The sequence below is a fragment of the Musa acuminata genome, chromosome BXJ1-8 (assembly GCF_036884655.1).
Source record: "Musa acuminata AAA Group cultivar baxijiao chromosome BXJ1-8, Cavendish_Baxijiao_AAA, whole genome shotgun sequence".
Lineage (NCBI taxonomy): Eukaryota > Viridiplantae > Streptophyta > Magnoliopsida > Zingiberales > Musaceae > Musa > Musa acuminata.
Genome location: NC_088334.1, coordinates 3,509,096 through 3,521,907, shown reverse-complemented (window position 1 = coordinate 3,521,907; position 12,812 = coordinate 3,509,096). Strand labels below are relative to the sequence as shown.

At 41.0% G+C, this 12,812-nt stretch overlaps 2 protein-coding genes across 5 annotated transcripts; one reads left to right on the top strand and one right to left on the bottom strand.

The window, feature by feature from the left end:
* Positions 1-430: 430 nt before the first annotated feature.
* On the bottom strand, positions 431-2,612 carry LOC135588917 (serine/threonine receptor-like kinase NFP). The gene has a single exon (XM_065081256.1). The coding sequence runs from the start codon at positions 2,389-2,391 to the stop codon at positions 583-585; it is 1,809 nt and encodes a 602-aa protein (XP_064937328.1). The 5' UTR covers positions 2,392-2,612; the 3' UTR covers positions 431-582.
* A 3,298-nt stretch (positions 2,613-5,910) lies between these two features.
* Positions 5,911-11,457, top strand: LOC135585555 (protein TIC 62, chloroplastic-like). Of its 4 annotated transcripts, none has more exons than XM_065194837.1 (14): positions 5,911-6,183; positions 6,581-6,692; positions 6,781-6,853; positions 6,955-7,006; positions 7,112-7,288; positions 7,663-7,744; positions 8,034-8,106; positions 8,247-8,357; positions 8,952-9,083; positions 9,361-9,491; positions 9,566-9,763; positions 9,856-9,981; positions 11,054-11,127; positions 11,209-11,457. In XM_065194837.1, exons 1-13 carry the CDS (start codon positions 6,000-6,002, stop codon positions 11,106-11,108), a joined length of 1,506 nt encoding a protein of 501 aa, XP_065050909.1. In that variant the 5' UTR covers positions 5,911-5,999; the 3' UTR covers positions 11,109-11,127; positions 11,209-11,457. The 4 variants fall into 4 exon arrangements, with proteins under 4 accessions (XP_065050909.1, XP_065050908.1, XP_065050910.1 ...); XM_065194836.1 differs by having other exon boundaries at positions 6,575-6,692; XM_065194838.1 differs by having other exon boundaries at positions 5,912-6,183; positions 6,575-6,692; positions 9,856-9,950.
* The last annotated feature ends 1,355 nt before the right edge of the window (positions 11,458-12,812 follow it).

Sequence of the window (12,812 nt, the reverse complement as noted above, 5' to 3'; positions counted from 1 at the left end):
TTTCTCTGGCTATCGGGTTTCGATCGGCTCCGTTTCGTGCTTTCCAGAGAGCGGGTTAACGGGTCGGCGGAGTATTCGAGCCGGGAATGGAACGCCCGCGGACGGCTCCGATCTCATTGGAGGAACATCTCCGGCTACGTGTCAGGTTGGGCAAGCCGTGGTTTGGATCCATCGGAACTAGTGGTTCAAACCTGGGTTTTGTACTCTGCCAGTCCGAGATCGACACGTGGTACAGTGCTATTGGAGAATGTGACAAGAGACGACGCGCTGGTACGAATCGACGAGACCGACGCACGAATCGGACTACGACATGACTTTCGCTGCACCTCTGTCGTGAAAAACCTGTGCTTCGTGTCCCGACTTAATCCACGACTTAAAACGTGGTACACATTATCTGCGGGACCCAAGCAGTGACATGAAACATTTATCAACCAAGAGAAGTCAAGGCAAACATTAAATGATCCGATACGATACATGCATCATGCAACACGTCGACGGATGCAGTCCCCGCGAGAGACACGAGGAATTCTTCCTGTCGATTAGGTCAATACTAATAACAACAAATCTCATCTCTTTACAGAATCAACGAGCTACAACTATGTCCTTTATCGGGAGTCTTTCCCCCGAATTGGTCATCATCGATGCCCTTTCGAATGGATCAGTGCATGACTGAGAAAGAACCGAGAGGCCGAAAACGATTTCAGATATTCTTGGCCTTTCGGTAGAATCCTCTGTAGTGCATGCTCTCGCCATGGTTGCCAAGGTTATGGCACCATCCAAAGGATATAAGCCTTTCAGGTTGGGATCCATCCATCTCCGCAGCCTTTCCACTCTCTCTTCTTCGGCTTCCAGCACCGTTCTTATCTCCCTCGATAGAACACGAACTTCAGCGGCTTCAATGGCTTCCTCCTTTCCCGATAGCAACTCCAGTAGGACTACACCGAAAGCGAACACGTCTCGAGATGGTCTTATTCCGATGGTTGCAGGCTTCGCCATCGAGAAGTTGGATATCTTGGCCTTGAAGTGAGCATCAAGAAGAATGTTGCTGGTTTTAATGGCTCTGTGAACCATGCTCGGCCTCGTGTGTTCGTGCAAGTACTGAAGGCCATTAGCGACATCCAGTGCTATGTTCAGTCTCTGTCTCCACGAAAGGTGACAGGTGGAGTTCGATGAGGAAGGGTTCGCGAACAACCACTTGTCCAGAGATCCATTTTCGGAAAATTCATAGACCCAGAAGATACGCCCATCTTCATGAACGGAGAATCCTGCCAGCTTAATGATGTTTGCATGGTTCACGATCTGAGAAATCCTCATCTCCTCTGCAACATGACCTTTTGCCTGCTTCACAGCATACACCTCGCCGTTAAGTGTGGCTTGATAAACCAGAGAGCCGATCCGGAGAACCTCGCTCAGATTCATGGTAGCTTCCATGATATCTTTGATCTCGTACATGAGTGGCTTGTCTATGAATTGGGAGACTCCAGCCAACAGCTTCTTTCCTTTGCTCATGGACTGGTTCCGCGTAAGAAGATCAGCAGCAGATCTTGTGCCTATTATTGGAGTTTTGTGGCAAAACATGGTGCAGACGAGTAGCAACAAGCTCCAAATGACCACGGCCGAAGCAGCCCCAGCCACGGTTGAAACGATGATGGCTTTCCTATTTGACTTGCTGCTGCGATCAACAGCCGGAGGGGTAGTGTTATAAAGCAGCAGAGGAATATGCGGCTTCTCCGGCACCGGAATAAGTATCGGATGGAAAACTGCGGCACTGAAGTTTCGGTAGTTGTTAGTAGCTTCCATGGCATCTCTTGAAGAGTTCATCTTCTTGCTCAGTTGGAAGACGTTATCTTCAGCTGACCACACATAGGTTACGAGGAACTTGATGCCCCGATCCAATTGGGTCTTTTCGGGACACTTGCAGTATACTGGGACGATCACCTCCTGGCTGGGCCTCAGAGACGTTGGCTCCAGCGTCGGATTCAAGTCTTCGACAAGATGGTAATCTGTGAGGTTGCCGAACGCGTTCGTCGAAACCAGGAAGAAGTTATCACCTTCCTTGATCGTGTACGTGATGTTGGCAGAAGACCTGTTCCCGGTGCAACCACATGCTACAGGGACGACCAAAAGCTGATCCGCAGGAAGCGTGACTTCCTCGGATCGTAGATCGTTGGCTTCCTCCAACAACAAGCGGCTGACGCCGAAGAGATCGGAGATGCTCCCGAGGTCGGTGTACACCGGTTGTGTCCGATATAACACGAAAGTACTACAGGACATGGAGGTGTTCGACGAGCACGAGAAAAGCGTGGTGTTGGTGTTGATGGTCTGAGAGCTAACATGGAGAGGTAGGAAGAAGTGAAGGATCAAAAGGAGAGAGAGGGGAGAGAACTCCATGGAAGCTGAGACGCTTTGTTTGGTGAGATGAAATGTTACTACAGAGAGATGTAGTCGATGAAAAGGTCAGCTCGCCGTTGTCGATACGGCGCTTTCAAAGGCAATTTAATATGAAAGCTTTTAGGGTTTTTGTCCTGACCTTGGTTTGGAAGATGCTCTTCTTTGTCGTCCTCTCCTTTGCATATGCCGTCGGCAGAGCCCCTTCAGCTGTGATTTGGTCAACATATTGCACTGAATGACCTCAAATCCTTCATCTCTGATAACCTAGTGCAAGTGCGCAACAGTAGAATCCTGAAGAAGATATCAGCTGGGATCATCAGTGACCGTGTTGCATGCATGATCTCTCTGTGATTGACCCCTCCATAATTGTTCTTTAAGCGGCAGGTAGAGAGGTGACAAATGAAGGATGGCTATCCCTCATCATCCCTCTTGACACGACAAAAACAATACATGTGTTTCAGATTAGGACATTGACTCTGTCGCCAAGTCCTATTGAGATTTGACTGAACTAATCACCCCTTAAGAGTGTGACCTCTCACAGACCTGATGTAGAGGTATCCTGAGATCCTACAAGAACTGTTCATCAACTTTTTCTATCACCAACAGATGCATACAGCTAATATTCCAAACCGCTATATCCAGATGATGATGATGATAATCCACCCCGGGGCATCCAAAAGAAGAGACAAGAGAGAACCGTGACAAACACACGAGAACATTGAAGGAACTCATGTGTGTCCTCATCAACCTGTGGTATGACATTCACAGGTCCACAGGTGCATGCCGAAGGGACAATTATTTCAATGGCGAATGCATGTCGTGTCCTCGTGACATGGCAGAACATACTGCCCGGCGCTCGGTAGATCCTGCCTTGTCCCGTCAAATGTTGCACGAGCCTTTAAATGAATTCACGTGAAATCTCCAGAGCTAACGTTCAGAAGAGATTCCCAACATCACATGCCCTTTGGCTTTTGGTTGATTTGTTGCAAGCTTTTATGCTGCACTTCGTTTAACGCTGTCTTCTTTCTGCTTAGGGAATTTATTTACTCATCATCATACCCTGGACTGTGAACCGAGAGTAAGGATGAAAAGGAAGAGGAGAGCTTGATGCAGGACAGGAGAGAAGGTGGCCGTGTGTGTGAGAGATAGAGAGAGATTGAGATAGAGAAGGATGAGTTCTGGTTGTGCAGCGGGGTTGTGCTTGGGTCCGACGCCAACCATGGTGAGATATGAGAAGTTGACAGCAACAAAGGAGAGCGCTGCTTCCTCCCCGAGGTTCACATGGTGGAACGAGACGCATTCCGGCTGGCGGAAGTATCTCAGGACCCACACTTCATCCGAGAAGGAGACGGCGCCAGAGAGGACAAAGAAGTGGCTAAAGGAAAAGAAGGAAAAAAGGAAGAAGAAGAAGATGATGATGAAGAAGAAGAAGAAGAAGCGAGTGATAGCAAGTAACTCTTCCTGTTTCGCTTTTAGAGGTATGCTCGATTGCCTCCTTTCTTGTATGGTGAAGGTAGATGTTGTAGAACATTGACTTGGGAGGCGATGACTGAGAGGAAGTCATTAATGTCGGAATGCCTTCCTTTGACCATCATATATAGTTTGATTATGCAATAGAAGTATGTAATGCTTGGTTTTGTGGTGGCACATCATCAACATTTTGATAAGATGTAGCGGTTTCTATATCAGATTCAATTCCTCAAGCAAATGAGTTCTACCATCTGCATCTATTTTCTAGTGTAAAGACTTATCCGACTAGCGTTTGGAGATCCGATTGCCAGCAAATAACACACATTTTAATGTGTGACAGAGTTTAATCTTCATGGGAGCAATTCATAAAAATATATATATATATATATTTTATTGTCTTAATATTAGCCTATTTTAATTATATATATATATATATTATTTTTTCTCGATTAGTGCCTCGTATTTCTTGTAATCCCATAAATATCTTTCGTTACGCAATTGTCTGTTGCCTTCGCTCCCTCCATATGTTCTACTCCTTCACTATATGTTGATATCACTGGCTCTTCATCCTCCCTTTATACTGAATCATAGCATCATTAACTCTGTTTCATGCATCCTTTGCCTCCATATATCGTATCCCTATTCATGAAGGAGATGACATACGGAGGGAATCCGATATTATCGAAATATAACGTATATGCAGAGGAAATCCAATATTATCTATTTTATTATCTTAATATTAGCCTATTTTAATTTTTGATATATATATATATTTATTATTTTTCTCAGTTAATGCCTTGTATTTCTTGTGATCCCATAAATACCTTTTCGTTACGCAATTGTCTATTGCCTTCGCTCCCTCCATATGTTATACTCCTTCACTATATGTTGACATCACTGGCTCTTCATCCTCCCTTTATACTGGATTATGACATCATTAACTCTGTTTGGTGCATCATTTGCCTTCATATGTCGTATTCCTATTCGTGAAGGAGAGGACATACAGAGGGAATCCGATATTATCGAAATATAACATATATGGAGAGGGAATCCGATATTATCTATTTTATTTGTCTTAATATTAGCCTATTTTAATTTTTGATATATATATATATATTTATTTTTCTCAATTAGTGCCTCGTATTTCTTGTAATCCCATAAATACATTTCGTTACGCAATTGTCTGTTGCCTTCGCTTCCTCCATATGCTATACTCCTTCACTATATGTTGATATCACTGGCTCTTCATCCTCCCTTTATACTGGATCATGGCATCATTAACTCTATTTGGTGCATCATTTGGCTCCATATGTCGTATCCCTATTCGTGAATGAGAGGACATACGAAGGGAATTCGATATTATCGAAATATAACATATATGCAGAGGGAATCCGATATTATCTATTTTATTATCTTAATATTAGCCTATTTTAATTTTTGATATATATATATATATATTTATTATTTTTCTCAATTAGTGCATCGTATTTCTTGTAATCCCATAAATACATTTCATTACGCAATTGTCTGTTGCCTTCGCTCCCTCCATATGTTATACTCCTTCACTATATGTTAACATCACTGGTTCTTCATCCTCCCTTTATACTGGATCATGGTATCATTAACTATGTTTCGTGCATCCTTTGTCTCAATATGTCGTATCTCTATTCATGAATGAGAGGATATACGGAGAGAATCCGATATTATCGAAATATAACATATATGATGAGAGAATAAGGATCGACAATTAGTAATGCGTGATGGACGATATCAAATGAATCTCATATAATATTTAAAGATATATATTTTAAAATCACCCATATATTTATAATTAATCTCATTTTAAATTTAATAATGACAATTATACTATTTCTAAACTATTGAAAAAAATGTAAAAAACACGTATCATAACAATAACAATAAAAAATGGAGCATTGATCAGAGACCGTTCATTTAATAGATAGAAAGTGGGACCATGATATCAGCAGATGAGAACCTGCGTCCGCCACGTTGGAAAAATTGCAATCCTTCTTCTCACCCGCTCAAACGCCCCTCATCCGATCGCAGAGAGGAAAGCGCCGAACCAAAACTAACACCACATCGAGGAGAGGCAAAGAGGAAGAGGAAGAGGAAGAGGAATGGAGGTGTTCTCGTTACGATCTCTGCCTTGTGCAGCTCGACCCCCCTCGAGAACTTGGAAAAGGGCTCTCGTAGAGCGACTCGCCGCCGTCTCCGGTCGATCCCTCCCGGCCCCAGGGAAACCCTCGAGGTGCCCTCGAGATGGAAACCCTCGATCCCTCTGCTCCCGGCCTCGGGCTTCCGGTATTTGGCATCCCTTTCTCCCTAAGCACTTCTGGTTTGTTTTCTTGGTGGGATCCCCAGAGGGAATGGGTTTCATGTAGATTTCTTTATGAGCTTCCGATTGCATTTTGGAGCTCTTGTTGGCATCGGCTTGCGGTCGTTCTATGTTCAAGCACTTGATGCTTATTCGCGAGATCTGACTTTGTTTGGGAAGTCAAGAATCTTATCACTGACACTGTAATGCAAAATGTTAACCGGGTTGAAGAGTCGGTATCTTGACGAGTTCTTGAGCGGCGATCATCAATAAGAAAATTAACTGTAGATTCCATTGAGATTTCCACCTTGTAAATGTGATAAATAAATAGCTTGCACTTTGTTTCTGATATATTTTCTGTTGTACGATCCACGCAAGCGGCAGTTTCATCCGATGCCAAGGCCGGGGAAGTAAGTAAACAGGAAATGAGCTCGAAGGATAAAGATCTTGTGTTTGTTGCTGGTGCAACCGGTAGAGTTGGTTCACGTCTTGTAAGGTAGAATGCCTCTTTCACCATAAGAAGAATATAGAGATAATATCTTTGATATATAATTTAGGAAAGAATGTTCTTTCAATTCTTTCAGGGAGCTTCTGAAACTTGGGTTTCGAGTGCGAGCAGGAGTCAGGAGTGCGCAAAGAGCAGAACCACTAGTCCAGGTAGGAGTTACATGCTCCCGGCCCTGCCAAATAAAATTTGTTCGTATGTTGAGAAGAGCTTTGGAACTCTAATTTTTCTCTTATTTATCTGCATTTTGAAGAGTGTTCAACAAATGAAGCCTGATGTCGGAACCGGACCTTCAGGAACTGAACGTAAGATACAAATGTTCTAGCTTTTTGAGTAAGCTCAAGATTCTTCCATCTTATTTTCAGCTGCTGCATATTGTCAGTAACAGATTACTCTGGCTTTTAGACCAGCTGCAGCGAAGCTTGAACTCGTTGAATGTGACCTTGAAAAACAAGGTGACATAGGACCAGCAATAGGTAATTCTTCCACGGTTTTATGCTGCATAGGAGCCAGTGAGAAGGAGATTTCTGACATAACAGGACCATATCGAATCGACTATAAAGCTACCGAGAACCTTATAAAAGCTGGTAAATCAGTAGATTATCTCTGTCTGACTATGCTTACATTATATTGCAATTGTCAGATATTTTCTGCTTCAAATATCTTGATTAATTATCCTGAGTTGATATACTATAAATGATCGTCTCTTTGTACGAAATGTTGTTTGTTCTATGGTCAACTGAACTTTCTCTATGAACTTTTTCATTTCATCGTCTCAAATTGTTCTTTCAGTTTTTGTAGACTAACCATGCATTTTACGTGAAATCTATTGCAAATCTGTGATATGCCTGGGCTAATTTATCTTTAACATCCTGCTTCCAGAAACTATTCATCTTGAGAGTTTTTTCATCTAATGAAATTACTATATATCGGCTCTTAGTACATTTATTATACTATGCAGCAACTGTCACAAAAGTTGACCACTTCATTCTGCTTACATCTTTGGGAACAAATAAGTTTGGGCTTCCAGCTGCAATTCTAAAGTAAGTGATTTGCCTTTTTCCTTTTTCTTGATAGTAATCGTCAATTTAACTGACAATTACTTCGATCAATCTTTAAGTCACAAGTGAATTATATGACTACCTGGAAAGCCTTTATTAAGCATCCAGTGAATGCAGTGATGTGTAGTGCCACACGATTGCCACTGATCTTTTTTATGTGTGAGTTGGCATTGGCGAAATATATCAACCATTTAGCTACTTCATAAATGCTAGTTACTCAAGTACTAAAAAATGAGTTTTGTTCTGACTAGTGGACTTTCTTTGGCTAAAGCTTGTTTTGGGGAGTCCTCTTCTGGAAAAGGAAGGCAGAAGAAGCATTAATTGCCAGTGGTCTACCTTACACAGTATGTGTGATAATTTAAAATGACCGAATAAGAATTATTTGACTAATTGATATCCAGAGTTCTTTTTCGAGCTCCACCACATATGTCTGACAGATAATATTTTCATATCCATGGACTAAATTAGCTTATTTGATTCTCAGATAGTAAGGCCAGGGGGGATGGAACGACCCACAGACTCTTATAAGGAGACTCATAATATTGTCCTTGCTAATGAGGATACTTATTTTGGTGGACAAGTCTCCAACCTTCAGGTTGTTTGTGTTCTCTAGCATCATTCGAGTCTCCTTTTCTTTCCGTAGTGTCTTTTGCCTGAACAACTCAGAAATTTTTCTTCAGACAAACCTCCAATGCATTGACATCTATGCATAGTAGTTATTATCACCATATGCTTACTAGTTATTATCACCATATAGTTTTCTGAAATCCCGGAAGCACCTGCAGTTCAATATAAACCCACTTTAGCCTTTTGTCTGAAATAATTGCCAAACTAATCCTATAATCATATGTGTTCTGCACATATTGTAGTTCTTATTCTTTACTAGATTGCATTTCCAATATGTCTTGACATCTGACACTGGAGATTCTGTCCCAGGGTAGTATGTCATATTAGTTTGGATCACAGGATTGTTTAAAAGGTACTATGCTCATTATATTGAACTCTTCAATAAAAAAAATTAAGGCAAAGAAGAAACTATGAGCTATTGTGTTTATAATGGCACCTAATGTGATTCTAATGGTAAAGCAGATTTCATGTCCATTTATTGAATAAGGAGAGAGAAAATACCATCATGATGTGAATTCTTTGTCACTAAATGATTATGAAACTGAAAGGATTACTAGTGCAGGTTGCAGAACTCATGGCATTCATGGCGAAAAATAGAAAGATCTCATACTGCAAGGTTGTTGAGGTGATTGCTGAAACAACTGCACCACTGCTGCCTATGGATGAGCTTCTTTCCAAGATTCCTTCACAACGGGTAGGTCACTGACAATAATTTTGTAACTAATCTTCCATTTAATTTGATGTTGCAGAAACAAACACAAATACAATTTAGTTTCGTGGATCATTTATTTCTCTTTTCTTTAATATTTTGTTTATGATGCAAATCAATGCAATATTTAAGTCGATGTTGTTGGCACCAAAACCAATGATCTTGGTTTTCTGAATCCATATCAATGCAATATTTGATAAGCAATTTAAAGATTGAGCTTGGTCTAAGAGTTAGGCTCTCTTGATCATTTTGCTGATTTCAGGAACCACTGGCTGAGATTGTGAAGGATGTTGCACGTTCAAGTACTGAACCGAAACCTACCAAGTTAGTTGTGGAGGAAGAACCTGAAAAAACCGAAGGACAGAAGACAAGACCACTTTCTCCTTACTATATGTGAGCCACTTTTTCCAATATATTTTATACATCAGAACTAAAACTTGTTCACTTAAATTGATGATTATATATAGGTATGCTGACCTGAAGCCGCCAAGCTCTCCAACACCTGGAAGTTCAAAAGAGAAACAGGTGGAGTTTGTGCAAGCTAAATCAGAGCCTGAACCTACATCAGCTTCATTAAGTGCATCCAAATTGTCTGAAGATGTTGCCAAGAAGGAAGCTGGCCAAGTTCTATCCCAGAAAACTAGGCCTCTCTCTCCTTATACAGCGTAAGCAGTTCATCTTACTCGTCTAATTTTGTTTCTATACATCCAGGGTCCCTTGAGCATTCCAACTGTCCAATGTACTGCTGTTCTGGCAGGTATGAAGATCTGAAACCACCTTCCTCTCCATCCCCAGTGGACTATAAAGCTACAACAAATATAGTCATTCCAGAGTCTCCTGAAGTTCCACATGGTAACTCGAGTTACCGGTCACCATTTCCCGTGTATGGCTACATTAGTACTATCTTTGTAAATTTAGCTTTTGGAGTTTGAAATTAGTATGATTCCTACTGAGCATTACAGAAGCAGGCAATAGTAGTAGTGAAATTTCATCTTTTCCCATGCTTCTTCTGCATTTGATTACACATTGATATGAAAGTTGGACCCACCAAACTGAAATTTGGAAAAATGAACAAGACAGTGAAACTAAACTAGGGTGCATTGGGTCTTTCTTTCTTATTGTTTATGAATTGTGAGGAAAGTGGCAGAGATGTTCATAACACCGTGTTATAAGCCTTACAAGAATTTTGGTTAATGGTCAGCACCAAATGATATTTTCTGGACCTGTGTGATTTAGATCTACGGAAGCCTTGAAATAAAGTTTGGCTTGTTTGGTTTCTAGAAGCATGAAAGGGTATTCGGTTATGGTCAACATATCCCTTCATAGGAATGCTAAATTTGAAAAAACCATCACAAATATTCCAGTTTTTCTGGTTCTGCTTATTTCATAGAACACACTAGCATCGGGCCTTCAGCAATCTACTGATTTTCCTTTGTTAATTTTTCATCACTTGAAATAACCACTAATTTTCAGCCCTAGTAGTCCAATGTGAAAGTCTTTTCATACTGGCTGGCACAATCATGTTTAGAATTTAGAGAATCTACTAAGTTTTTGTATATGAACAAGAATATTCAAGATGTCACATACTGCTAGATACATTCTCGTCTTAGTTGTATGCCAAATAAAGTTTTAGCAGTGTAACTTAACAATAGAAAAGCAGCATCATATTTCTCGTGTATACTTCTTCCATTCTCTGAATTTGTGGAAGACCTTTATGGTATGCTGATTAAATCGTCATATTTTACATCTCCAAGTCCATCTGTTACTGTGTGTTTGGATGCTCTCCTTGCCACATCCACATGCAAATGCATCCGGGACTAAATAGAATGCTAAGCAACCAAAATATCGGACTCTTCCACTCTGATTTTATTTTATTGTTCTCAAGCTCAATCAGTTATTTTCTAACGATTTTGAACTTATTAATCGACTAGGCTTTACTTTTATTGTATATGCAGGTACGAAGATTTAAGGCCTCCGGCTTCACCGGCACCATCGTTGCCAAAATATTAGAACGATGATGAGAAGCAAAGTAATGTTATGAGTTAAACAAAAATCCATCATCAATTTGTATACTAGTACGTACAACCTTAATTGATTAACATGCATCCAGGTACATATGACTACATTTATCTCTGGAAGACACAAGCTCACAAAAAGTTTCTAGCCGAGTTCCAGAAGATCAACCATTTCTGGAGATGGATGCGAGTTAATTTTCATGCAGAAGACAAATTTATTTGCATTGCTTATATTGTTATATATTTCTTTCCTGTTGCCCATGTATATCAATTCGCTGAGCTACTGTCAGTGCAAGTTTTAGCTGGAGACTAAAAATAATCGAAGTCCTGTTAGTTTCTCTTCATGGAGAATTTCCTTATCACATCACTTTACATGTTATGGGTTCTTATAGTTAATTGTGGCATAGTTATTCGGTTATTTTCAGTAGAACATGATTAGATGATAAGTGACGATGTCAATGTACTTGGAATATGATTTCTTAATTGGCTTTGGAGGATTATGATTTCAGATGTAGCAGGTCACATCTATATGTTCCCCATGATCCCCACCTCTCAAATCATCAAGAGACTCGAGGAGTCGGGAGAAGTGGAAGACGTGGGCATCGCCGGTTACGTGATCGGTACTAGTAACTAATTCATTGTAATTTATGATGATCCTGTTGTATTCCAAATATTGTGAACTTGAAGAACTTGATCTGAGAAGTTTGCATTTAGAAAATCATGTGAAGCATGAACATTAATTTTTATCGAAGTTTAGGATCATATTATGATTCTATTTTTCTTAATGTTTTCTTGATGAAAGTCTTTAAACAAACTGCTAAAATTAGATTGTTCTTTTTAATGAATCTCCCAAGTGAAGATTCAGCACCGATCTTACAGCATGCAATCGTGAATCTGCACACATCTCAAAGCATTCCGCCGTTGCAGGAGCGCCGATGGTGACAGGTGAGAGACATTGGCCGGGGGTACACGAAACAGTCATGTCCTTTAACTCGGCACCTGCGGAGCTTGCACGTCTGATCACACTCCATCACCAATCAATCACACCAAATGTCAAATGTGGGTCGACACGTAATCAAGATCTTTATTTATTTATATTCTATTCAAATGAAACGTAGATGAATGATGAAATGGACGACCATGAAAATAGAAGAACAAATTGACACAGTTACGCGGAGCGAAAAGGAAGTGTCTTCCCTTGCATCCGAGAGGCCACAGAGTTAGGCTGCCTGCCACACCTAACCCTAATCATAGTCGTCCTGTAGACATGCAGGCAGACAGGGAAGACAACAGTGCATTTCGTCAAACAGAAAGCGTGCAAGACCAGGCCAGCATGTGCGTGTCTCACTCTTCTTCCCCCTGTATCTATCTATATAAATCTTGTATCTTCAAGAAAGACGTCGACGTCTCAACCATTCCACCCTCTTCTCCCACACCTTCCTCCTCTGTCTTCTTCCCTCTCCTCTATCCTTCCATTCCCACTTCCCTCTTCCCTCTTCCCTCTTCCCTCTTCCTCATCTCGATTTCTCCGCTTCGGAAAGAAGGGAAGTGGGGCTGCGATGCGCTCGCCACAGGCTGAGGCTGGGTGAGAGTGTGATGTTGGTACGGCTCAATCAAATCAACTGCGATTTGTGTAGCTATATATATAGCTTGATCCGATTGAGCCGTGCCAATATCGCTCTTTGCTTAGTCCATTCGA